At 41.2% G+C, this 27,888-nt stretch overlaps 1 protein-coding gene across 2 annotated transcripts; it reads right to left on the bottom strand.

Annotated features, from left to right (window-relative positions):
* Positions 1–173: 173 nt before the first annotated feature.
* Positions 174–27,249, bottom strand: si:dkeyp-69b9.3 (myocardin). 2 transcript variants are annotated; one of them, XR_004656986.1, is made up of 17 exons: positions 26,934–27,249; positions 25,834–25,984; positions 23,744–23,797; positions 22,782–22,828; positions 22,472–22,538; positions 21,505–21,630; positions 21,202–21,401; positions 20,935–21,066; positions 19,415–19,580; positions 19,109–19,307; positions 18,841–18,985; positions 18,139–18,735; positions 17,927–18,025; positions 17,672–17,809; positions 17,535–17,589; positions 16,379–17,445; positions 174–180 (listed from the first exon to the last, which is right to left on the bottom strand). XR_004656986.1 is itself a non-coding variant. In XM_034874148.1 (16 exons), exons 2-16 carry the CDS (start codon positions 25,886–25,888, stop codon positions 17,024–17,026), a joined length of 2,502 nt encoding a protein of 833 aa, XP_034730039.1. In that variant the 5' UTR covers positions 25,889–25,984; positions 26,934–27,249; the 3' UTR covers positions 15,690–17,023. The 2 variants fall into 2 exon arrangements, 1 of the variants encoding a protein (XP_034730039.1); XM_034874148.1 differs by lacking the exon at positions 174–180 and having other exon boundaries at positions 15,690–17,445.
* Positions 27,250–27,888: the final 639 nt, after the last annotated feature.

Here is a 27,888-nt window from a genome sequence, read left to right as displayed (position 1 = left end):
TTGCTGCTTGGCCATGGAGTCTGGTGCTTGAAGGAATAGTTCAACATTTTGAAATATACTTCTTTTAGAGAGATAATTAGATGAGCAATACTATTCTCTCATCTACCGTTAACATGAAGCAACACATAGCAAAGGTTAGCTTTGCTTAGCATAAAAACTGGAAACGGGGAAACCGCAAGCCTGCTTTATAAGATCCACCCTTCCAGCTCCTCTAAATCTCCCTTATTTACACTGTACTTCATTAGTTTTTTCTTTGAAACTATCTGAAGTTTATAATGACATTTAACAGTGGGTTGTCTGGACTTTTTTTAAACTTTTACAGTTTTCATACAAATTAAGCAAAGTAGATACATGTGTGACAGAGCCGGGCTAGCCGTTTTCTCAGTTTCCAGTCTCTTTGCTGAGCTAAGACATCTGGCTGCCAACTGCAGCCTTACAATTAACACAGACAGATATGTGGACTCAATTGTCTCCAATTGACAGTCTGCAAACACATGCTGTTACCATCTAAACAGGACAGATGTCTGAACTTTGTAACGTTCAGTGAGATTAAAGCAAAGTTCATTCCCTGGTATACTGTCTATAAATTTCGCATGTAAAAACAGCACTGCTGATGATACTGTATATACACTTAAGATGTCAAAACAGCTGATGATATAGGTAAGGACTGTGCACCTTGAGCACGCATGGCTTACAATATACGTTTGCACAGACAAAAACTCATACATGTGACGAGGTCTAATGGGTTTGTGTCATAGTCATATGTAGAACATATGGAATGGGAATGCAGGGGGTAGGTAATGCCTACAGTACACCTACAGTGTGTATGACCTTGGAGGGATGGTAACCCTTATAGCCTCATTAACATAGATGAAACGTGGCCACAGGGTGAACACACCTACCGGTTCACCCTGGTTCCCAGCAAACTAATTGAGGAGGTAACACTTGTACATGCATACATGCACACACAAACTCAAGCAGCCAGGCATGCACTAACCCCCAGCATCTATTTTTCATTACTATCAGCTGGAGGCAAGGTTGGGCTGTGTTACACTGCAGCTGTACAGACGCTAAGTGTGTAAGGTGGGCTGTCACTCACACCCGGCCTCAAACATGAGTTGTTACTAAAAAGTACAAAAAAGACCCAGCGGGGAGCAGTGAGCGGTGTAGTCAGCCACAACCTGCGCTGGAACTCAGCTGTGTCCTCGGCAGGCACAATTACACACACATAGACACACACTCACTCAAACACACAAGACTGCTTGTGGCACAGGCTTTGTTTTATCTGATTTGGCTGTAATCTTGCATCTACAAGACAATAACTCTCAGGAGGATGAATCTACAGTTCAGGTGCGGGCAGCTTAGCACAGCTGGGCTCAGACCAGTTTGTGTCTATGCTGTACAATTTCCTGTCCTGTGTAATTTCGACTCTTGTCCTGTATGAAGAGATACATGTTTTATCAGTTGATGTGAGCAATAATATGTGCTTTATGTCCTTTCATGTACATATATCTAAGAGAAAGTAAAATGTGCCTGATTTACCAGGACATTTATTGGATTGGTGGTAAACAGAAAAGACTTGCTTATGGTAAATTTACATACAGATGAGACTTCTTAAGACTATCAAATCAATAGCTACACCACCTATTAAGTGTTAGAAATCACAGTCAATTAGAGAAGACAGGACACTGTCCTCTTTCAAATTGCAAGAGCAGTTTTTTGAGACATAAAACACATCTGGCAATAGTATAAAGTTTACCTGAAGAATTGGAGCAAGCATGGTTGCATTATTTGAAGTACACGTTTAATACTTCTTTAGATTTCCAACACCCACAAGGAGTGGGTCTAAAAGCTATGTAATTTCTGATGATTATTGTAGCATATTTGCACTCAATTACAAAAGATTTAAAAAAGTGCATTTTTAAATTTGGATTTCATTTTGAACCAAATTGACACTCACGGTCAGGTTTCTAAAATTAAACACCATTGTTATGCAGAGTAACGTGTCATGAAGAACTTCAACAGTGAAATGAAGGTAGAATCACCTTTGAGGATATACTAAGCGGTAATTTGTGTAAAAGTGAACAACAATTCTGTCATCTTTCTTCCTGCACTGCTTAAACAAAATTTAAAAAAAAATCTCCAAACATGTCTTTTTCTTTGAAAACTTGCTTTTTATCTGTTGAACACCGAGATCATTAACGTCAATACATCTAAGTCTTTTTTCCTCCCAAGGCTCATATAAATGGTTCAATTAAAAAATTACATAACATTCTTCCATCATTCTGCTCACTGACCTTCTTTCTCACTGGTTTAAAAGAGATTTGGGCCTTTTCACATGATCTGAAAGGCACTTTTTCATCTTATTACAACACAGTGCAAGATGTAACAGGTTCACATTGTTGTGTTGCTCATTTGAAAAGATTCTGTGTGTGGTCATACTTACATCACCACAGCCTTGGGATGTAGAAGGATGAATCCAGTCCGCTGTCAACTGCAGTGTTTTCATGTTTGTTTTGTGTCTGATTGTCTTTGTCTTATCATCTTCATCATTCTGTTGCATTAAACCTTTTCTTAATTCTCAATTAGACCATCAGCGTCCTTCCTGAGAGATCCGAACGAACGCGACGTTAGTCTATGAATTTCTAACAGATGTATACAAATATGAATACATTGTTCGGATTTGAACAGAGGTATTTATCATAGACCCTCTCCATAACTGGAAGCTGCCCAGTACAACCAGTCTGACCTGCTGGCCAATGAGTAGCTCCACTGCAGCGGTTTGGGTTAATAACTAGGGCTGAACAATTAATTGCATTTGCAATAATATTCCAATAGGTTAAAACACGATTTGCTTATCGCAAAAGACTACGATTTGGACTTGCGAGAGCAAAGCAGTCTGCACTCCGCAGAGAAATTATCAACTTGTCGCGCTGACCACACCGTACTTTCACCTGTTGTACAATGGCCTCAGGCTCGACAGAAACTTTAGTCTCAAATGAAAGGAACGTTACTTGTGTGGGACTGTTAAGATGATGCACGTACAGCTTCAGATATTGTGCAAACATGTCTTGCTAACGTTGCTAGCTACCTCACAGGTTAACACTACGAACTTAAAAAACAATACAATCTACGACAGTTGCATGGCTAAAATGCTAAACACCAGTTTGTCAAGTAAGATGAAATACCACCCAACAGGCATCACTCACCGAAATGTTTGAAAGCGTAGGCCTATAGTGTTAACTCGATATGAGCGGAGTACGAGTTTATCGCCAAAGACCCCTTAACGGGCCTTACGGTCAAGCCGGGGCTCACGGCTACACAAGGCGTCTGTTTCTGCCACAGAGTCAGAGAGTGATGGCCGGAGTCTGCAGATGTTTTTAAGATGGAAATAGGATTTGGTGATAGATTTGATGTGAGTATGAAGTACACTGACCGCAGCTGGATCGACGCGGGAGTTGCTAATGGTAAGAAATTGTTTCCTGTGTGTTCAGGATCATTATGGGTGGTATAGTGCCATAGGCCTACTCACTGCCCTTTAGTTTATGGAATGTGTTGCTGTCATAGGGACTAAAGATAAATACGATTAATATTTAGATATTAATGTTCAGACAGAGATTACATTTAACTTTGAGTTTTCTAAATATTTTTAAAGAGGTACAGGCAGATATTTCTTTCCTTTTTATTTTCTGCATGTTAGTTTTGTTACTGACTGGAGATGTTTGTTTACATATGTTTATTACAGCACATAATAATCTAAATACTATCAAGTGTGGTAAAGCCACATATTTGTTTTAATATTTCTGCAATCTGCACTTTAGTTTGTTTCTGACTTGCATATGAATGTTTACACCAGGCTTGGTCAATGCTTAATATACTACTGTGATTGAAGTGGTTAAATTAAAGATATCATTCATATAAATTCATTCATCACCTAATTTCAGGTGGCCTCCAGGAAAAACAGTTTGTTTACATATATACATATATATATAATATTGTGTTGTTAATACTATATAATGATTTATTGCTTGTCTTTGTTAAATTTAAATGTAAATGTGCTGTATTTATATAGCGCTTTTCTAGTCTTAACGACTACTCAAAGTGCTTTTACATTATACATTCACCAATCACACACATTCATACACTGTGGCCGAGGCTGCCGCACAAGGTGCCACCTGCTCATCAGATATACACTCACACACATTCCCACTCCGATGCGCAGCATTGGGGAAAACTCGGGGTTCAGTGTCTTGCCCAAGGACACTTCGACATGGGACTGCAGGGCCAACCTTCCAATTGGCAGGCAACCGCTCTACCACTGAGCCACAGCTCCCCGTTTGTTGAATGATACAGAAGACAAAGAGCTTAAAACATTATTTGCAATCGCAATGTTGGTGAAAAAAAATCGCAATAAGATTATTTTTAAGAACCTTGCTTACTTTTCCCATTCAGATTTAACCTGTCACTCTGGGAATTGAACCAATGACCTTCCAGTCACAAGCTCACTTCTCTAACCTTTAGGTCACCACTGCCCTAATGACTGATGTAATCAAGGAAAACAATAACTGATATTTTAAACCTATGGAATATGCCGTCAAAATTACACAAGATATATACACCATCACAGAACTACCTATTAATGCTTTTAAGCATATGTTTAATTAAATGCTGCAAAAGAAAACTTTTCATCATTATCTTAAACAAAACGAAAAGAGACACTGCTCTTTCCAATCTGATATATTATCATGTGGGTTAACAGGTGACATTAGAAAAATAGATATTCACTTCCACTGTGTTAGCATTTCAGTGCATTGAGGCAACAAGGCAATTCAAATGAAGAGCAGTTAGATAAGAAACGCTACAATTGAATAAGACAGGTATTAAATACAAGAATAAAAAGACAGTGCAGCATAGGAAATGAAGAAAAGAAAGGTAGCATCAAAAAGAAAAGTCTCTAGCCTTGATTTTTTTTAAACAGAGTTACAGCGGACCTGCAGTTTTCTGGGAGTTTGTTTACAGATTTGTGCTGCATAAAAACTGAATGCTGCCTAGTTCTGACTCTGGGGACAGAAAACAGACCTCTCCCAGACAACCGGAGAGGTCTGGGCATACTGTAGCAGCAGATCATAAATGTTTTTTGGCCATAAACTGTTCACTGCTTTATACGCCAATAGAAATATTTTGAAATCAATTCTTTGAGAGACAGGAAGCCAGTGTAGAGATCTCAGAACTGGAATGATGCAATCAACTTAATTGGTTTAATTGAGGACTCAAGTGGCAGCGTTCAAAATCAGCTGTCTAATTGCTTTTTTATAGGGAGACCTGTATAGACACCATTATAGTAGTTGAGGCTTCGTCTTAGCCCTAGCCCCTCGAAACAGAGTGGTAAGGGCTAGTGGTGAAAACATACCCCTATGCCTGCAAGTGTGTATGTCGATTAAGTGGGTTTTGATAACCGTGTCATGTGCATGTCCATATTTTATAGTACTTTTATGGTCACTTTGGTGGTGCAAATGCAGATGTTCTTATCTGTGTACTACTTAGGTCTTTTTGCAATAAATGTTTTTATACACACAGCATGGTGTGTCGTGTATCTGTATACAGTATTATCGTGACTAATTAAAAATGATGACGTAAGGCTCAGGTGGCGTCAGCATGCTTGCTTGTGCCTACATGGTTCAGAAACTGAATACCAAACAATACTGAAACACCTCTCGCTTCTCATTAGGTCGGAACCCGAAAGGCTGCTAAACTGCAGAAGTCGTGTTCTTCAAGACCAGGTCACTCCGTACGTGACTTACCACTTCCCCCCCCTCCCAGCTCCTTTCTCTCACGTGATGACAACCACACATAAGCATTTTTTAGGCATTAAATATTTAATCCTTGTCTCCTATATAAGTGGATTGCATTCTTTTTAATGACTATTGAAACTGATACTGTTGCTATTTTTAAGACCCCACAGTATACCGTATTACCGCCCGACCCCACTGTACCATGTATTGTTTTCATTGTTGAATAATACAGCAGATAAAGAGCTTTAAAAATAAACACATTTTAAATCGCAATCACAATATTGGTTTAAAAAAAAAATTGCAGAGTAGATTTTCCAAAATTGTTCAGTCCTTAACTGGTAGTCATCAAAACTATTTAGTGAAAAAGTTTGTTGTTTTAAGAAAAAGTTTAGGGGTTGAAAAACAGCATCTGATTAATTAATAGCAGTATAAAATGACAACTTCTAATGACTTCCAGTATAAATCCAAATACAGAATGAAATAAACACATACAGATAAAAGCTTGGTGTTACACTCATATACATAAATTCTTTAGACACTAATTAACATACTATGCTGTTGGGGGGGGCCGGAAGGAGGACCCAAAACGCAGAGACGAGGAGGCAGGGTTAAGCCGGTACATAAAGGGGTTTTATTCAAACAGTTCAGCGAAAAAACAGGGAAACATAAATCCACACCAGCACAGGGAGAGGCAGGAGTCAAGCAGGCCGGAAACGCTGTCAAAAAGAATCACCACCGGCGGGCAGAACAAACAGGCAGGAAAAAGGGAGACCGCTAAACAGACAAACTCACAGGGTTACGGCTGACACTCTCACAGGGCAACGGCAAAACAGGCAAAAGGATCTGACAAAGAAGACACAGAGGTTAAATACAAGGGGTAACGAGGTAATGGGGAACAGATGAGACGTCAGGTGAAGCACATTAGGGCGGGGCTAGACAATCAGACAAGCACAAAGCAAAGCTGGACAAGACTAGATAAGACAGGAAATTGAACTATCAACATAACACAGGAAGTAGAATAAACAGACAATTACCGGGGAGAAAACCAAGAACACACACACACAAGGAGGCTAGAAGGGAAAAATAACCCCAATAAAAAAAAAAAACATAACACTATGCTATACTATTGGTTGTCATTGGAGCAATGTCCTGAAGAGACAACACAATTTCATATTCAAATAATATTAACAGGATCAACGAAAGCTTTTCTGTCTTTAATTTAACAGTAAACCCCTATAATGGAAAGTAATGTCTATATTTATCCCACACTAAGCCTAAAGCATGCTAGTAATATTTCCAAGATAGAGATACCAAAAACCCTCTGGGTTACTTTTTCTTGTTGATGCAAGGCAATGTGTGCACAGTGGAGTCATTCTGGGCCAACAACATGAAGCACTGGTCCAACATCTTCCTCATGTTCCTCAGCAGATCCTAAACAGACTTCAGCAAAACACTTTGACGGATTTGATGTATCAGAGAGTAGAGAGTGCCCTTCACATACATACTGTATATAAAAATAAAATACTGTTAAGTAATTCCAAACCTTACATGCCGTATTTTGACAAACTTCACATTATGCACGTATATTCAGGTAGAGTGCTGGGGCAGCCTCTAGCTCACCAGTAAGAGTGTGCGCCCCATGTAGGCTGAGGCCTTTGCAGGGGCCCGGATTTCAATCCGACCTACGGCCCTTTGCTGCATGTCCTCCCCCATCTCTCTCCCTCTTGTCTATCCTCTGTCACTCTGAAATAAAGGATAAAAAGCTTCAAATTAATAATCTTTAAATAAAATAACAATAATTCATCCACAGCAAAAAACAACACCTTGGCTTTCCTCAGCTTGTCCATATTGTCTCGTTCGATGCAAAGGACTCAACTGTCATCATATTTAAAGTGTCAGAAATTTGAATTTGCTTGAATATTTTTAAGGGTTTTCTCATCTGTTACCACCTCCTCAGGTAGATATTTTACCTGTTTTGCCACCATGGCTAAAAGGGGTGCATACTGCCTCCTACTGCATGAAAGAATGTACACTTAACCATAGGCATGCGCTGTATGAGAGAGACTTCCCAAATGTAATAACTACACTTCACTCCAAGGCCCTGTAAAAATCCGTCAGGGGCCGGACCCAGCCCTGGGGCTGCCAATTCAATAGCCGGGTTTAGACTATTGATATAAAACATTTCGTATCTATGGTTCAGACAAGAAAAGTGTCAAGTTGGTAAAGCTTTCATCCCACAGGGTAGTTCATCTCACATACTGCTGACTGTCAAGAAGCTTGGATGGAGTTGTTGAGGCTCCCGCTAATGTGGCAAAGGTCAGTAAAAACACTAGCACATCAGAAACATGTCTACCCGCCTTTTTTGTGACTGCACAGACCCCAATAACAGCCCTTTGGGTTAGCCTTGAAAGTGAGGCTCTTTTCTCCCTGCATCCTTTTTTCAACTTAAAAAGAGGCAAAACATCTGTGGTACAGAAAGACTGTTCAGTCAAGCCTTGTTTTGGTGCTAATTAGTCCAATTAACCTTCCCCATCTCACACAGTTTTAAACAAAGAAGTGCAGCAGCTCTACTCAGCTTAACCAGCCCGGCAGTTTGATGTGTGGTAGCGCTGGAAAGCTGCAGAAGCCTCTAGTTACAGACAGAAGCAAGCTACTTTAAACAGTTTCAGGGCATCCTTCTCTCAGGGGAGAAAACTGCACCCTGCCATGTCTTTTGAAATTGTCAGTGGATGTTCCTTTAGCAAGAATTTAGCACAGAAACACGTTCTCTTTTTTTGTGTGCAGCAGGAGTCAGACTGCAGTGAGGATTTAAAATTCCCACATCCGTAATTTCATGATTAGCAATGCTGAAGGAAATGTTCCATATTGGTCGTGTGCACTGTGCGATAACAGATTTCATGAGGAGGTGTAAATGAACCAGTTAGAAGCAGTTGAACAGAGAACTACAAGGAAATTAGGTATCATACAAATCACTCCACCTTCTAATGGCAAAGAGAACATTTGTAATGTTCAGTTATTTCCTCCATGAGGCAGAGCAGCAGCAATAATTCACCAGTTTCTGCAGCAGACAACACAATTTCTGTTGTGGTTTCATTTAACCCCATGTTTTGTGTCCCAAAAGAAAATGATAGATTCAGATGGTTTTATTTTCTTTCTGACTGGTAGAAGACTTGTAGAAGCAGTCGGAAACCAAGAATCTGTACAGCTTCGTTTCTTTCTTTTTTCTGTTAATTGTTGCAAATGTGAAGACATGTAATGTATAGCAACTATAACTGTTGCAAAAAAACACAAAGCAAGTGCTGCTCTGTGTCTGCTGGATGTGTAAATAGTTTACCAAGACTTCAACTTCAAATAGGTAATATGTAAATGTAGCTCCATGTGGCCAAAAATCCATTATTGCAGGTTTAAGTAAGTAATTTATGGCATCTTTAGTATGTATGAGGCTGTGGACGGGGAGCCAGCAGAAGTTCAGGCCCTCATGCTTTTGCAGTCCTTCATTGAGTCTCTTATAACCACCTGGCTCACATAGTAAAGAGATTATTAAATGGATTTTACATTCCATGTAGTACCAAGGTACCAAGTGCCTTTTTTCTGCCTCATACTGCCTCATACTGACTCATGTTCGCCGTTGGCTAATCGACACATAGGCTTTATTTGCATCCCCTGCCTTCTCTCACATGGTTTATAATTGCAGAGTAAACCTCTCAGAGGAGCGCCACAGAAATCGAACCATAGCGACCTTCTACCAGTGATCAAAGCCTATACACACACACACACACATACACACACACACACACACACACACACACACACACACACACACACACACACACACACACATACACACACACCAAGAGACCAAACGAGAGAGTGAAGAAGAGAGAGGGAGAGATTGAAGAAGGGAGGGATTCCACACCATCACACGTCTCAGCAAGAGCTTTCCGCTTTACATATGAAACACATCTTTCTCCCTTTAATTCCCATGAAATCGCGGAGGAAGTTACTGCAGAGGGGGGGGAGTATTGTGGAACGGCTAGAGGGGCCATTGTAAAGAATCCCTCATTACATCTTGGTCATAGCTTTGGAGTAGTACCCCTGTGAAAACCCATTTTCACCTGTGGGTGGATAAGTCAAACGGAGTAGATGGTCTCATCATATTTCTTCTCTTTGTGCCTGGTCTCTAGACAGGCATGGCAGGGTTGACTTGTCAACAAACGCAGCTTCAGCTCACTGTAGAACCAACAGACAGGCTGGTTTAGGTTTCTCTGAGCTGAAAGTGAGTATAAAGATTGTCTGTTGTAGCTTTATAGTCAAGTCTTTGGTTAAAATGACAATGGATCCTCACAACACATGTTGGTCTGTGATCAATCAATCAATTATACAGTCCACCTGCTTTTATAGGGGTAACTCATTTGCAGCAAAAGTAGCTTAACCCCTGAAGAAGTCTATAAAGTCTGTTGTATAAAAAAGGAGACTTCCTTAAAGCTGAAGTGTGCAACTTTTGGATATTACTGAACGTCACATTCAAGCCACTGCCAAATGAGTTGATACAAAGCTAATCAAGCATATCCTCAAAACCGTAAACAGCCAGACATCCTGCATCCTTAAGATAATAAATACCTCATTAGAAACAGGTATATTTCCAACTGCTTTTAAAACCGCTGTCGTGAAACCTTTACTTAAAAGGTCAAATCTTGACCCTACTATCCTGAGTAACTACAGGCCTATGTCACACCTAACTTTCCTGAGCAAAGTACTTGAAAAAGTTGTTTGTAATCAGCTAATTACCTTTCTCAAAGAAAAGGTATTCTTGAAAAATACCAAGCAGGTTTTAGATCAAATCACAGCACATAAACAGCCCTCGTAAGAATAATCAATGATCTCAGACCTGCTACAGAGAATGCCTCTATCCTTATTATTCTAGTTTGAATGTGGCATTCGATACCATTGATCATAACATTCTAATTCACTGCCTTGCAAAGTGTTGGTCTCTCTGATAATGTTCTAAACTGGTTTCAAAACCTACTTTACATGGGAGATATTCCTCGCCACTGTTGCCATATGGCGTGGTCTCCAGAGGATGAAACCTACTGAAAATCTGAAAATCAATGAGCAAGAGACTGATTCTTCCTGTTTGTGAGTCCATTGAAATATTAAACAGTTGTTTTCTAAACTGTTTTCAGGACACAGAAAGCGGGGCTTTTGGTTATACGTGCAGTTTAGTGTCCTAAATTCCCACTAACGTAACCCCATTTGTACAGGTCCTATGCCCTGAACAATCGGCTATCCTAACCTTACCGACTCAAAGTCAAATGCCTAAACCCAGCCAATTGCGGGTCTTGGCGTGGCCATAGTGGAATTTGGGACACTGAACGGCATGCAAACCGGGCTTTCGCTTCTCAGCATCGGCACAAGACTGGACTTAACGTCTGTAATTATTACTATGCTAATTTAGCTATCTTTAGCTAGCTGAGACTTTATTCTTGCTTGAACAGTCAGCACTACCACAACACTATGGAGCCATGCAAAGTGACCGCTTTTTAACACAGTCAGAAACCACGCAAAACATTTTCAAATGCGAAGGATATGTTAGGCTCACAGCATTAACACCATCATCAATAATGTGCTATAAAAATTTTATAAATTGTAGCTAGCACATAAGCACCGCTTGCACTCGACAACCATCATTATCAACGAGGTGGCAACACTGACAAAAATACACATATAACTGCTAACTAAAACTGCACAACGCTAACATGGCCTATTTTAATTAATGTTACCATACTGTTTAAAATAGAAAATTATAATTTATACTGTATATTGATCCCCAGTGGGGAAATTACAATTTACACTCTGTTGGTTAGACTACAAACAGGTCTGAAATACACACACACATGCTCAGGACCTATACATGCACAAATGGAGAGATGTCATTGTGAGTGGACTGCCAGCTGGACCAGTGCCCTGAGCGGTTGGAGGGATACGATGCCTTGCTCAAGGGCACCTGGCTGACCCGGGAAGGTGAAGTGGCATCTCTCCAGCTACCAATCCACATTCAGTACTTATGTCCATACAGGAAGTTGAACCGATGACCCTCCGGTCCCTAACCCAACTGCCCACGGACTGAGCTACTGCGAACCCAAACTACCAATCATAGAATGGCTATACAGGCTGTAAATTATTACCAATGGACAAAAAGAAAACATAAGGGACATGAGCTGGCACACACATTGCTGATACAATACACAAACAACAATGTTCAAACAATAAAAGTCTTTAAGTATCCGCTAAGTTATTGGTCAATTTAATGAAACATGTACTCACCGGTCACAGTAGTTCCGTTACCTGCAGCTGATGGACCAAATTGTCAAAGATACACAGCTGGACCAGAAAGCGTGCTGATAGGCCTTCATAACACCACAAGTGCATCATGCCTGGCGTTAACAGTAACTTTAATAGCATTTTTCTTCAATATGGCGCTATGCCAGGTAAGGTTTAGCAGAAATGGCAAAAATGGTTTTCTGTATCACAGTTAACTTCCATCCTCTCTCGTTTTAACAAAATAACAAATCGTTTCATGACATACTACACATCCGCAGCGCAAAGTATACTTCTTCTTCTACTTTCTCACCTATGAACTTCAGCAACCACTAATCAAAAGCCGGGGTCAACTGAGGTACCAAAACCATTCATATTTATATTTTAATATTAATACATCTCGTTAGATACTCTTCCATACAAATAATGTATTAATAAGTTTTGTTAAAAAAAGTGAGAGGAAGTGCTCTGCGTGTTATTGGGAGGCTGGAGTGCTCACTTTCCACAGCGCCTAGAGATAAATGACATTGGAGATCCTCATATTCATGTCGATGTTATAATATTTCATTTTGTTTTATTTTTCATTTAACCTTTATTTAACCAGGAAGTCCCTTGAGATTGAAATCTCTTTTCCGAGGGAGACCTGGCCAAGACGAAGAACAAAAATACAGCATAGTCAAACTCACACATAGAAGAAAGGAACAGGTCACATGTGGCAGTTGCATTTTTGAATTACATGGCATTTTAACATGGCCTTAAAATCATTTAAGTTATTCCAAGTCCATGGAGCAAAGTAAGAGAAGGCTTTTTTCCCCAGCTCAGTAAAAAACCCTTGGAACCTGGTAAGAAAGCCACCTGGGGGAACGGAGATGAAAACAGCTGGAATTCTGCTTGAGGAGATTACATAAATAATAACGTCTTTGCTTATGTTCTCCTCTGGATGAATTGTAACCTTAATAGCTTTGGTGTTCTAGTGCCATCATCAGATCACATTTTCAATGTATCAAATGCTTTGGTTTATGACCAAATACCTGCAAAATTAACATTCCCAAAAGCCTCAGGTGTACTTTTTGCTTGTGCTAATTAGCAAACATAAGAATGCTAACACCGTCAAGTTAAACAAAAATGGCCATAACGTGAGCAACATTTATACATTGTTGTGTTTCTTTAGAAATAAACAATGGACAAATAGAGTCTTTAGATGCTTCAGAAGTAAAGTCAAAGTGACGTCAAAATTAATGGCAGGTAATGGGATGCTAACGGCGGGGGATGGCTTTGTGGCGTTAAAATGGCGCCATGGCAGCCACGCTTGGAACGAAGAGGCTAACCCCCTTGCAAATATCCTTCACTGGTCTCCGTCCAGAGCAACGGGATCTATTAGTCCATTTCCCTAACTGTCTATGTTTTAACCCCAAGAGCAAGTACATTAATATAGGCCTATTACTTTTTGCCGTAGCGCAGTGATATTACGTATTACTAATTTAATTTTGGTAATATTCATTACAATGTCATTAGCATGAGTTACAACGCAAATTGACCCTAGATTTAGGGGTGTTTTTCAGCGGTGGAAAAGTACCGTAACTATACCATAGGCTACTTCTACAATTGTACGGTATTTTTAATTCAGTATTTTCATTTTCTCCTACTTTACTGCCACTCCACCACAATTCAAGTCAAGTAGGCCTATTGTACGTTTTTATTTTATAGTTTTAGTTACTTTGCATATTTTTACATTAATTTACACATCATATTATGAATAAACTATGATTTTATTTTATTTTATTAAAGTGGAAGATGATCGTGTGGTGAAATTCACAAGCAAGTTGCCAAGTCATACTTCTGCTGTTATTTTGGTGAAAGTAACTCAAAACTATAGTGTTTTACAATTCAGAGACAGTAATATAGTAATATAACTAATTACTCTCAATTGACAGTAACTGGTAATCTATAATGTATTATATGTTGGAAATAACTTGCACTGGTATTACATTGGTAAAATGCTATATTAGTAATATGATATTAGATATTGATGTGATGTAAGTTTTAATATGAGGTAGTTCAAGGAACAATAAAATGTGTTTTTGGTTTAATTTGGTGGTCCTTTGCCTATTGATGATCACTGACTGGAGTTTATAGATTATCCAGTTTTTTATTTACAGCTACTTCATTGTTCCTCCATATTACAATACTGTGTTATTCTGAAGATTGACTATCATGCCATGTGGATGTTAGTGCTGCTTCATGGATATTTAAGCAGCATATTGGTGCAAATGAATATTTAATTTTACTTTATGATCATCAATATTTGATAAGTCATCATTTGGGACAGTCTCTTGTGAAACATTTCAGTTGTCAGTTGTTCTTTCTTCATAAAGCAATCCACTTTAATAATTTCAACTAAAAAAAGCATTAAAGACAAAACAAAGAGGAACCAAATAGAAAATCTATTAAGACTTTAATTTTCTTAATGCTTTTAAATACATTTTGGACAGTGGTTGATATCTTAGGCATGAATAAGTTACATAATAAATAAAAGCAAACACATTTTATGTTCTCACATTTTCACAATTAGGCATTTATAGCAGCAGAATTGGCCAACAAAGTCTCAGTTACCTAAAACACCCACATTTTTCCAGTTGATCAGTACAGTTTCAAACCCAGTTTAAAACGGTACTAATAAACCAGTGGTTTTAACCCAACTTGTGGAAGGGGGTGTTCCAAGAACCTCTGCACCAGTGTTTGGAAATAACATAAGAAACAAGGAAAACACTGGTGTTGGCTCAAAAGCATTGGAAGTCACAGGAGGTAGCATCTTACTCTCCTGCCAATCAGCTTTCTTTTTTTTTATTCATGCAGCAGGTAATGTTTATTGATCGCTATGATTATCTTAGCAATCCATACACATTCAACTGCATTTTTCATAGTCTCTGTAGTGAAAGCTGTGCAAGAATTGCTTCAACATAAAGCTGTGTCTTGTTGAAGGTTTGCCTATGCCCAGATGACTACTTCCAATAATGTACCAAGGCTGTCTTGCTTATTAGACGCCGGTTTATCATCAGAAGAAACTGGCCGGCAGCAACGTTAAAACGTTTGTGTACAAAAAACATGACATGATGACCTCACATCAGTCAGTTTATGTGCCCTTTACACAAATCAGGTGACACTCAGCACATAACCTTTATTCTAACACAACACTTTGTAGACTGAGAATGGTGCAAACCTGTTCACTTTTCTTCAAAATAAAGTGGTCTTACAGAACAATGTCCAGCTAATAAATAATACAAATTTAACCAGATACTGTATAAATGAGTCAGTCAGAGCTCTCCAAAATGATTGATGGGCTATGCAGCCAATTGAGGGCAGAATATAAGTTCATGTAGATCTTGTATCTAAATTACATTTATCTGGTACGACAGAGGTTAATGGCAGCTAACCTCTGTCGTATTTTTTTCATTAATGTCATTATGTTAAGTGGGGTTGAGAATGGACCTAACTTACTAAAATTGTATCATGTAAAACAAATAATGTGCCCATTTCTGCATGACCAGTAAATAATGTAGATTATGAAAGAAAGATGTCTGTGCTAATTCTACAATGCATTTTCTCCTAATACAAATGGTCGTTTTGTATATTGAAATGTACAGCAAAGATTTAACGATATCAAATAATACATGTGTGGAATTAATTTATACTAAGTGCACAGGTGTGGCCTTGGTGTTGGCTTATAATTTGTGCTGAATCTGTCTTTGCTAGACGCAGGGTAAGCAGAGTGTAGTGGGCCAGACACTGTTGGGGGTTAATCAGGGAACAAAATGACCACCTGTTTTTTCACTTGTCTGATTGGAGCATTTGAATTGGGACTATTTTTGGGGTGGTTGCCTGATTGCTTTCCTGGAGAACGGTGACTTGAACAAGGTAATGTGGCTGTTCTGATGATTACACTGGATGACTGCACTGCTGGCAATAAGCGTACAATGAAATGTCTGGTCTGAAATGTGGACACAGAAATGCACATCTTGTTTTGTGTCTTTCACACGTATCCTCTCACAGTTCAATCATGCCACACACACACACACACACACAAACAGGCACACCTAATTGTAAGCAAACAAATAACTACAAGTGCATTTAGTATTAGGGGCTAATAATAGGCCTACATGGAAGCAGTTGGGTGTTGACACGTACAAAAAAGAAGCAGCCTTGTGTACTCAGTCCCACACAGTCAGACATATTGAACACACACATACTTAACACACAAGCTTTCGCACACATTTGCACACACACTGCTTGTTTGCAGCTTCTGCCAGCTCTTCTCTCTGCATGCCGACTGTGTGTCTGGCACCGAGGTTAAGGTCTGGAGCCACACACAAGCTGTGTGTTCTGTCTGGCTTTTACACACTCTAAATGGGCTTTATGAATGGCTAGGACTCAATGACTGAGTCAACACCAGGGGCCACATTCAACCCAATCCGACAACAGGTTTTGGAGATAAGTCAGAAACAACATTCTCCCAGTGCAGCCAGGAAGCATGTTTAAATTAATATGCCACCAGGTTTTCTGTTTTGAACTGCAAACATTGTGCTGTGGAGTGTGTCAATCCACAGATGTGTTGCTTGTTTGCCATTTCTGGCTGAGCCCAAGTGCTTTTAAACAGTGCTCTGCAGTGTCTGTGTGTGCATGTGTTTGTGCTCTTGTTGCCCCATCAAAGCCATGTTTAATCTGTTCACTGAAATGAATCCAGCTCTCGACATTGCGTGGAGCCAGTGACTCTGACAGCCTTTCAATGATGGGTTGGAACTGATGGAGGCTTTTCACAATCTTGTGCCCTCAGTGGGATGTATGTTTGCCCCATTCATGACCATCAAAAAACGCTCACCTACTGTACATACAAACAGATATGCCCACCCAAATCCTCACCACTGTTCTACCATTAGATCCAAGACTCGACTGACATTCAGATCTGAATCCAGACTGAAGTCTGACTCAACAAAAGGAGCTGTCGGCGGAGTAAGAGGTCGAAGGCCGGACGTCAGTGTTTCAAGCCAATCAGCAGCATCAAACGATGTCGGAGCCCGTCGTTTCCGTGACCTCCCAGTGGGCGGCAGAGGGGAGGTACAGATGGGGGGTGGGGGGGGTGCTGGGATCACCTGGCTGGAGTTTATTACTGCAGGAGATGGCGGGAGCTCCAGCAGGAGAGAGGAGCAAAGAGGTGAGGGCAGGAAACTGTCATCCTTGTGCTGATGGGAGACCTGTGACTGATCGGCTTGAGTAGGAAGAGGTGAAGAGCCAAGGACTGAGTGGGTAGGGGCTTTATGATCACAGACATTGACAGAGCCTGAAAGGGAGGTAGTAAAAAAGATTAGATGGTGAAAAAAGTAAAATTGCCATTTAAAATGGATTCTTTATTAAATATTGGATTCTTACCAACACAAGTTATGGGCTCATCCAGAATGTCATCTATGGACTGCCGAGGGTCCATCTGTGGCCAAAAGAAACATTTAAAGCCCACCGTGCAAAAGAAACTCTTGGTGATCTCTTCCTGTTCATCTACAGATTCTAACCTGTGCTTTCTGAATAGCCTCCTGCAGCTCTTCCTCCAGGCTGCGAACCCCGTGCAAGGTCCGAACTGGACTTGCTGTAATCTGCACTGGCAGCTCAAAATCCTGGCCAATGACATCACACGGTTGACAGCAAAACACCTGATTAGAAAGCAGCGGTAAATTAGTTGACAGGTGGGAGAAGAGAGTATGCTAGCATTTGACCAGTTTACTAGATTGAAGGCTGTGTGGCGTGCCCTTGAGAAGTGATTGTTATACCTGTGTAAACAACACCTCTGTCTGTCCGTCTATTTCTGGCTTCCCTATGGAGCATCCAGGATCCTGTTGCAGGAAAGGATGAAGGGATCCTCCACAAGACTGTAGGAATAATAATAACAAAAAAAACATGAATGATTGTAGTTCTGCAAAGCAGCCATCCTGTTTTTCTCCAATTTATCATAGACCGAAGATCCAAGCATGTCTTTTCCCACCTCGTCGCCGGTGTTGGTGGAGCGGTCCTTGGGCCTGCTCCGTAACCTTTCCCTCATCTCCAGCTCCACACTCAGCTCCTGCTGCTGTTGCTGCTGCTGCTCGTTCTCAGTTCTCCAGGGAGTCCCACACTTCAAGGGCGAGGAGGACGACATGGGTAGACTGGGACTTGGAGTTCCTGAGGCAGTGCTGGCAGGAGTCAAGAAGACAGCGTTGGAAAGACAGTGTTCACCTGCCAAACTGACTGACGCAGCACTCGAGAAATGATTCGGCATGTTGGCCAGTTTTCCGTTTTGAACTCCATTTTGAGTGTCACTGAGAGTGCCATTAGGAACTTCCCTGTCCTGGACGTACATCTGTTGGTTTGGGCTGCTGCTGGGGGAGTCTTGTCCAGAGCTGGAGCTTGAGCCAGGGCTCTGGTTGGGTGGCAGTGGGGGGCAGGTGGAGAGGGGCTCCAGGCTGGTACTCAACTGGCAGAGGGGAGCAGGGGTGAGGCAAGAGTGGGGAAGCTGAAACAGGCGGAGACGCTGCAACAGAGCGGGCTTGGTGCCGGAGACGGGTAGGCCGCGCTTACGCAGCTGCTGCCGCAACTCGGACACCTGAAGAGGTAAAGGTGGAGGGGAAAAGGACACTTACTTGTTTGTCTTCACAAGGAATTGTAAATATAAATTATCATTCTTTCAGTGCTTTTGTGCTTTTCTTACTGTTAGATCAACAAGATTTGCAGGGAGAAGCTCAAGCTTGGACGGAGGGTTTGTATCGGTAGGGGTGTGGTTTGTTGTGGCAGGAACAGGTTGGGGATTCAGAGGCACGGCTCCAGAAGATTTCACAAGATCACTGTGATCTCTACTGGAGGAATGACAGCAGCATTAACTCAGCCAAACTATCTCAGGAGTAATATCTAATTGATAAATATAGCTGCCTAGGTGATTACCTGAGAATGCATGAATCAATAGCACATTCTTTGCATACCTGGATCCAACCGGCAGCTGTTGTTGTGGCTGTAGCTGTTGCTGTGTTTGTTGTTGTTGTTGTTGCTGCTGCTGTTGCTGTTCCTGCTGCTGAATGTGTAGGATTTGCAGCTGGAGGAATACCTGCTGCTGCTTCAGGAGATGGGAGTAGGCTGGGTCTAAAGACTGGGTAGGAGTAGGGCTCTTCTGTTTGGCTCCTCCTGGACATAACCAATTGTTTAGGCTAAATTGAAATAACTCGTCACAAGTGTAAGCCTTGATTGGACAAATGAAAGTAACTGTGGATTGTAAATTATAATATTGGTACCTCCAGTCCCAGACCCTCCCCTCTGGTCTGGAGGAATGTACTGGTGATATTTAAGTTTCTTCATTTTGGGTTTGGTGTCCCGCGGTTTCCGTGGGCGGGGGAGATGGTTGAAGTTGAGTGAGGATGGCAGTGAGGAGGAGCAGATGGGGCTGGGAGGCCGAGCTGTCTGTAAAGACACACATTACCCACATTTGAACTTTAACCATACTGTGGTGTGGTTAAAGTGAGTAATCTGAAGAGTAGCGTATACAATATCACAGAGAAAATGTCAAATTGTCCACAAAGTTTTAATGGTATTAACCCCACGTCAAGGTTAAACTCTGACATTAAATGTATAAATGGCTCACAAATCTCCAGATGACAGTATGTGCTGGTTCTGGCATACAGTCATGCTGCTGATTAAGCAACAAAAAGGGAAAAATAATGAAGTGAGCTGAGTGACTTGGTACCATTTGGGTTGTTTTTGTTAACAATTTGTGAGATTAGGGTTGTGGCCATTCTGGATCTGAACAGCAAAAGCATATCTGTTTGTATGTACAGTAGGTGAGCGTTTTTTTGATGGTCATGAATGGGGCAAACATACATCCCACTGAGGGCACAAGATTGTGAAAAGCCTCCATCACTTCCAAAGCCAAGTTTGCCGTGATTTTACTGAGTCTTATAGTGACAACTATATTGTAGTGTAAAGAGAAGAACTTCAACTCTTGGTCATGGGTAACCAGAGTACAAAGTCACATGATCATGCAGGACCCGTGGTGGATGAGATTGTAAAGAAATATGGTTCTACCTGTATAGAATGCTACAGTGTTGGTCAACAAAGTTTGTGTTTCCATCAAATGGTAATTGTGCTCCAATAACGTGTGTGGGGCAGTGGCTTATACACTTTTCCATACCAGCAGCCTAAAATCTGCTATCTTATCTGCTTTTACATGTTTAACTGTTTTTAACTGCTCTTTAATGTTTAATTTCTTGTACTGCACTGTCACTTTTATTATATTAATCTTTTTATGTAGAGTACCTTGTTGCTGAAATATGCTATACAAATAAAGCTACCTTGCCTTGCCTTGCCTTGTGTGTGAATGTGTTAACCTACAGGGCAAATGCTGAGCTCCCCCAGAAGTGCAAATTGACGGTAATGAATGCAGAGCAGCTTACAGTGGAGCATTGTATTTGACAAAACAGACGAATGACCATCCTGTTAGGTTAAAGACCTCTACAATGCTCTTTTACCTGTTATGCTGTATTCATGCTGCGAATACCAATCACCACACATATTCACACTCTCTCTCTCTCACACACACAAACACACACACACACACATACAAAACACAATCTAAATATTGTTTTTCTGGATTCATTTGTAATATGATCCCATTTGTTTGCTTGAATTCTTGACCCTATAATTTTGCTTTAAGGAGTCATGAAAACACTCAAATCAAAAAAAGACCCTTATAAAATTTAAATGAGCCACAAAATGAAATCCAAAGTGACAGCATCAGCATGCACTAACCCCACACTACCTTTGGCAGCAGGGGTGTGGGCTGAGAGGTCAAATACATCCCATTTGGTCTCCCAGCTGTTGCCATGGAGTTTGATTCACTCAGTGTAGGTTGTCTGATACCCTCGGTTGCCGGGAGCAACGCCAAACCAGACTGAAGGCAGAATATCAGATCATCAGTGTTGACATATGAGGCTATTTATAAACTCATGAAACTATGTTTATCAGAGGTTATTTGTGAGAATTACTTCCTTGATGCTGCCAACAAACATTAGTGTTGTTTCCTCACCTGAGCATGACCAGGGCTGTGGTTAAGGGGCGGGCCCACAGCTGAGAAGTCACTCAGTAATTGGTCACCTGAGAGCCCCGGCAATGCAGAAAAGGCTGGTGATTGGGGAGCACCATGTTGCTCAGTGGGTGAGGAGGAGGAGCAGCAGGAGGAAATGTCATCTTCGAAGACATCAGCAGAAAGAGGGAAAGAGGCAGAGTCTGAGGACATGAAAAGTGAAAGGAGTAAGGTCGAAGAGGAGGAGAGGAGATTGGACAGACTCTGTCTGTATGTGCCGGTGCATGTGGATGCGTGTTGACTCACGGTTCTCCAGGGGCAGTGTGTGTTCGTGCTGTTGCTCCACAGGCCCAGGCGGACGTTGGATCCTCTCAGTGAGGTCCTGCGTCTGGCGAGCCTTCTTCTGCCTCTGGGCAACGCACACAGTACTGTCTGCAGTGTGTGTGGGTGTGGGGGGGGGGGGGGGGGGGGGGGGGGGGGGGGGGGGGGGGGGGGGGGGGGGGGGAGATGGTGCAGATAAGTGGAGAGAAAGAGAAGCAACAGGATTTAAGAACATATGTGATGTGAGCATGCACAACAGTGTTGCCACAGGTAGTCAGTCCCAATTTAAACCAGCAGAGGCATCAAAAAATAGTAAACACTTCTGTCCATAGGGAGATGTATTCCCTTGGATATAAACACACACACACACACACAAATAATTTCACACAGTTTTGAAAGGGCATTGAGGTAAATCAGATAGTTTGAAAAGCCTGCTATTATAATAATAGTCTTTTTCAAATTAACAGGAAGGTTAGAGGGTGTGGAGAGGAGGATGAGAGAGAAAGAGATAAAGAGAGAAAGATGTCAGTAAACGATGGCTCTGATCCCTGGATGGGTGGGTTTATCACACGCTGTCAATCACTGATATGTTTGCAGGCTGCTTAAAATGCAGAGTTACAGTGTGCAACAAGGTCACATATCTATTTAACTGACAGCTGATGAAACACCAAGCCCAATGCCAGATTTACACACTTCATTTCCTCACACTGTACAACAGGAAGCGGAGAGCAGAACAGATTTGATAAAATACAGATAGAGAGAGAGAGAGAGAGAGAGAGAGAGAGACAGAGAGAGAGAGAGAGAGAGAGAGAGAGAGAGAGAAAGAGAGAGACAGCGAGAGAGAGAGACAGAGAGACAGAGAGACAGGGAAATATGTCACTATGCACTTTGCTGGGAGCACACAGGGTAAAGCAGGAAGGAGACAGCAACATTACTGTAGACAGGGCATCACCTTGTGCAGTTTCAGTATTCAGACCACTAGGGGGCAACTTCTGAGCGGTCCCGTCGTCAGTTAGACGCTGCCACAGGAAACAGCAGGTCAAACCAACAGCCAGGGCCCACAGATTACAATGCAGTTCATTCAGGGGAAAGTTAAATACAACTTTAATGTCAATGTAATAATAAAATACTAATTTACACCAGTGTTTCTCCCAGAACATTTGGATGGTCTTTAAAGGAATTCTTATCATCAAAATCAGTATTTGATTCATTAGTGTGGAAACGTCATGCTGTTGGATAGTATTGAGAAACTGGATACTCACCAGAGCTTCACTCTGGTCTTTTTTAGTGGGACAAGTAGATTTCAACCCTATGGAAACAGATAGTATGTAGTTATATGAATAAATGACAATGCAACTCAGGTGAACCAGTGTATCAACAAAACACTTTAGCCCTAAACTCATTCCTCCAATTGTCAGCATGGAGCATTGTTTGTGTTGGAAGGCATCAGAACGTGCAGCACTGCTTTGTTCAACCTGCTTCAGCCTCAGACAACATGGAAGAAACTGAAGTAACGCCTGTCTACAAAGTCCCTGACTATCTACAAACTATAGACTAGTCTGTATCACATTTGCTGCATAGGTCTTGATGAATCTGTGTATTTCATGCTTATAACACAATTTATTTGCACCTTTATCTTCAGATAATGCCTGATATCTATAGCATATTGTCATGTTTGCATGTATGCATTTATTAAAATCCTTGCATGTTATATTACAAAACTCACTACAAGAAAATATTAAAGCTTTATTTTAAATGTCTGGTATTTGTGTGTGCTTAAGAAGTCTTACTCTGAATACAATGCACATCTTGCATGTCATATATATTTTTGGGGGGGGGTTCATCCTAATTGATCCCACTGATTCATAATGAACGCATCCTAATGTTATTGAATGAAACGTTATTCTAATTCTAATTAGAATTGTATCCTTGTGTTTAACATTGTTAGTTAATGCAGTATAATATGACAACATGGACTTGTAGGAGCTTGCAATATCAGAGGTTTTAAAGCATACTAATTAAACACAACCTTTAGACCCCAAAAGTGAAATCCAAGTAAAGTCAAATCTGCTCAATAAAGTAAAACCTACAAAGACATTTACTAATCAATAGGCAATCATGAGTCGGTGCAAAAAGGTGACCTGAGCATCATTAATATTAAATCTAACCTGCGGTAATAGTGTACAGAGATCAATCACAATGTAAGTGACACTCATAGACTAACCAAAGTCTGCATTGATTTCACTCTGCCTTCGGTTCTGAATCCTCAACTGCAGGACTGAAAGACAAGAAACAGAGATTGAGCTGGCTGCGTGCAAAAAAAAAGAATGAAATATTATTATTATTCAGTTACACCGATGGAAGGGTAAGTTAGTTTGATTCAAAGAACAAAATGATGAGGGGGAAATAAATAAATAAATGACACAGACATGGAAAGGTAAGAGTTGAGCGATGCAAGATCACTGTTAATTGATATGGCCTTGCAACTTAAAGTACTCCATGACTTTGCAACACTTGTAGATTATGTGTCTCCTTGCATGCCTGTACACATCTATCTACACGCCATACATACGCACATTAGCATTCAGTACACACACAAACAGGTGAAGCAGGGTAGGGCATGACTAATTTCGGTGAGTTTTGAGACCTGACGAATTGACGAGGGGAGGGGAGGGTAAACTGTGCAGTGGGGGTTGAGGGCCGTGACTATTTATCTCTCAGTATGTCTATTTCTGTTGGTCCCATCCCCCCTTCAGCTGTCCCGCTCTCTCCACAAGCCTCTCATGCATCCCATCCTCCTCACATCATCCTCATTTGTGCTGCTAACTACTGTACTCTTCCTGCCTCTCCGGCAACTCAAAACAAAAGTTTAACGTTGTAAAAATCTGGATTTAAATCAGATTAACGCACTGTGCTCTGTTGTCTTCACAGTTTAAAGAAGCAGTGGTTATCACATTTCTTTTTGATTTCAGTTTGCATGTGTGTCTACCGTTGTTTTGTATTTTAACTGGAGGCCCAATACAAGTTTTGAATTCCATTTAAAATCACATCAATTAACATACATTACACAACATAGAGGTTCCCAAGCTGGAAGTCAGTCCTCATTAAAGGGAAAAGACAAAATAAGAAAGAGTGTTTTCTAAGAATTACTGAGAATTATGCACTTGTAACTTTTTTTTTCGAACTGTTTCATGTTTTGCAGATTTCTTGTAAAATATACATATTTTACCTCTTCAGGCTTCTTAAAATAATTCCAGTTAAACAATACTGTGAACTTCTCCCAACTCAAAGATGTGATGCACAAGTAGAGATTTTGTTTTTCTAAGGTTTGGGAACCATTAATTATCATATATTATAGGATTGCAAGATTTTCTACATTGACCATTAACATCTAGCATGCGCCTACTTTTGCGACATTAAACACTTTGCAACAACAGATACAGTTGTTGACCCACAATAGCCACACAACAGCTCAACATCAGTTTGATGCTCTGGCAGACTTAAAACACTCGCATAGACTCTGCTGTGTACAAACTGTACATGATGTCAAACAGAGCAGCTGCCCTAAGGAATCACGTTTTCCAGCAGGTGTTTATATACCTAGGGGACTGTGTCTATGTCATTTCTCCGCCTTCCTATTTTACCAGCCGTAAACGCCAGCTGTCTGGGAACACAAGAGCAGCCGCTAAAACTTAGGGAATCTTGAATTATGCAGTTATTGGAAGGTTGTTCAATGCTGTTTGTCACAGAATGATGGTTGTCTCATGAAAGTTGTAATCAGTAGAGTAATACATTGGATTAGTAAAACTGTTTTACTTTGACTATTCTTATTCAGAATATCTACAAACTGTGATTGGATATCATCTTCAATAACTGGGGATATGTTTTCCAAACCTTAACTTTGATTGTTGGTTCTTTAGACATGAATATTTAATGTTACAGATATTTAAAAAGTGCTTTAAGTAAAAAGAACTTTCCTGGTAAAGTCTGTTTTTCCATCAACAAACCAAAGCACATGGTGGGTAATGTGTCCCACAATAACATGCATGGATCTTTGGCCTCGGGCTTTGTCTTCACTTCAAGACATTTGTCTTTGTGTATCATTCATTAAATCCATTGCCCATCAACCACTACCTTCACTGTATTGATCACATGATAGATAACGTGACTGGCCAGTCAATAACCCTCCCGAACACCTCACCTCTACACATTAATGCTAATTTTGCCAATTATGCCTAAAATGTAAAGCCATTGTGGTGAAAATAAATCTTTCTCTCCTTTAATTTGCGTGAGTTGAGACTGTAGGAATCTCACCTGAGCGGAACTTGTTCCGAATGAGAAGCGACCTCTCGGAGGCCAGTAGTGTCATGGTGGAGGGGAGGGTTCGGTCAGAGTAGCGGGAGGGAGTGGAAATACCTGGTGTCACTCTACCAGGAGGAATGGACCCCTCTCCTTCTGTCTCTTACTGTTGTGGAGGAGCAGAGGAAGCAGGGGAGAGAGAGAGACAGATGCTTGTCAATCCACTGATAGAAACAAACCGATATTGATAGAGACACACAAAGCACAGCTGAGATAGGTGGAGGGGGAAATAGAGACGCAAAGCCTCTCAGACCTACAGGCAGACTGAACACTGCAGTGAGCTGCTCTGGCAACAGCAGGCCTCCCTATAGACAGCCTGTCATAATCACACACAGAGTCACAGAGGCCCACCCACGGAGACAGAACTAACGACACAGAATTAAACAGACAAGGAGGCTTTTAGAGAGACAGAGTGAGGAGCCGGGAGAATAAGAGGAGGAAGAAGGAGAGAGTGACGGAGAAAGAAGCCCCAGCAGATACTGGGCTGGAGGACACTGATTGTGACGGACAAACATGGACTCGCAACACCTACAGCATCGCACACACACTTACACTGTGACAGCAGGACTGCAAATGGGTCGTGCACTAAAAGACGTGGAGCTGCCTCTCAAGTATAGAGGGCTGGGGATCTACATGAGCTGCATTAGTGCACACACACACACAACCTATTAACAATATTGATTTGAACTGGCCAACGAGAGAACACCCAAAGGAAGCCTGTTTGAAGGAAATGGACAAACACACACACACACACACACACACACACACACACACAATCACATATGCACACACGTACATGCTGAGTAGCTGAGGTTATGCATACTGAATCACCATAGTGTTCTTCCTATTCCCAATCCCATGAAAAAACACACATCTCACTTTACAATATGAGGAGATAAAAAAACAAGGCAACTCAGTCATTAATGCAATGAAATATCAAGCAATTAATTGAGATTTTTGTCTCTGGAACAGGCATTATTTCACAGTAGGGCACTGAGGCACAAGAAGGAAAAACAGAGAGAATAAAAAGCAAGAGAATGAAAGAGAATACTTACAGGAAAAGAGAGAATTGAGTCCCTCCGGGGAAATTGGAGTGGATTTAAGATTAAATTGAGAGAGGTGCGAGATGGAGGAAGAGAGGGAAAGAGAGAACTTCGTAGTGCGTTTAATGACGATTTCTTTCTTTCATGTTCTTTTCATGTCCTTTTTTTTTCTTTTGCCTTTTTTCCACACTTCTTTCTTTCCCCTAAAGGTGAAATGCAAAGAGAAAAGGGATCAGTGGTTCCTTCGTCCCCTTGCGATGGAAGCTCACCCTCTCTACCTCTGCCTCACTCTCTCTGCCCCCTCTCCCCCCTCTCCCCATCCGCCCCAAAGCATCCTGGATCCTTGGTGCCAACTGTGAGAGACTGTCAAATTTTACCCCTCCCCTCCACTGGCCTCTTCTCCCCCCTCCCTTTTCAACATAGGAGCTATTCACTCCCCCCTTACATACGTCTGCTGACTGACTGATTGAAGAGCAGATTCAAAGACAATAAGAACTTTTGTATATACTTTGTTTCGACATGACTGACTCACTGATGAAGTCAGTGCAGTTCCTTAATGTTAGTAGCTGAATTGCCACATAATGTGATGGATAGGAAAGTGAAGTCAGGATAAAGAGACGGTTTATTACAAGGCAGCTAGAAAAGCCCCAGGAGTGTTTTGGGCTCACATCAAATCATGTACTGCAGCAGGACTGCAGGCTCATTTGCTTCTGTCAAGACACCTTTGGGTCACCATCCTACAGTGATTTAGTACGGTTTGCTTGTGCGTGTATTATGTGTGTGAGTGTGTGACGCCACTGAGAGTCACAAGTCAGTAAGTCAATGTCCGTCAGCATATAGTTTGCAGCAATGCAACTTGGGTGAACATGTAGGAGAGTGTTTTTTCCTATGTGTGCATGATGTGTGTGTGTGTGTGTGTGTGTGTGTGTGTGTGTGTGTGTGTGTGTGTGTGCGTGTGGGTGTGTTT

This window comes from Etheostoma cragini, chromosome 6 (assembly GCF_013103735.1).
Source record: "Etheostoma cragini isolate CJK2018 chromosome 6, CSU_Ecrag_1.0, whole genome shotgun sequence".
NCBI lineage: Eukaryota > Metazoa > Chordata > Actinopteri > Perciformes > Percidae > Etheostoma > Etheostoma cragini.
The sequence above is the reverse complement of the archived record's forward strand: the minus strand, read 5'-3'. Positions and strand labels throughout refer to the sequence as shown.

Excerpts from the sequence above, each read along its gene's own strand:
- si:dkeyp-69b9.3 (XM_034874148.1), bottom strand. The coding sequence starts at position 25,888 with ATGACACTACTGGCCTCCGAGAGGTCGCTTCTCATTCGGAACAAGTTC. Across the intron at positions 19,308-19,414 it reads GGGAGGGTCTGGGACTGGAG|GAGGAGCCAAACAGAAGAGC; the intron begins GTACCAATATTA and ends GGTTATGTCCAG. Across the intron at positions 18,986-19,108 it reads CAGCTGCCGGTTGGATCCAG|TAGAGATCACAGTGATCTTG; the intron begins GTATGCAAAGAA and ends TCATTCCTCCAG.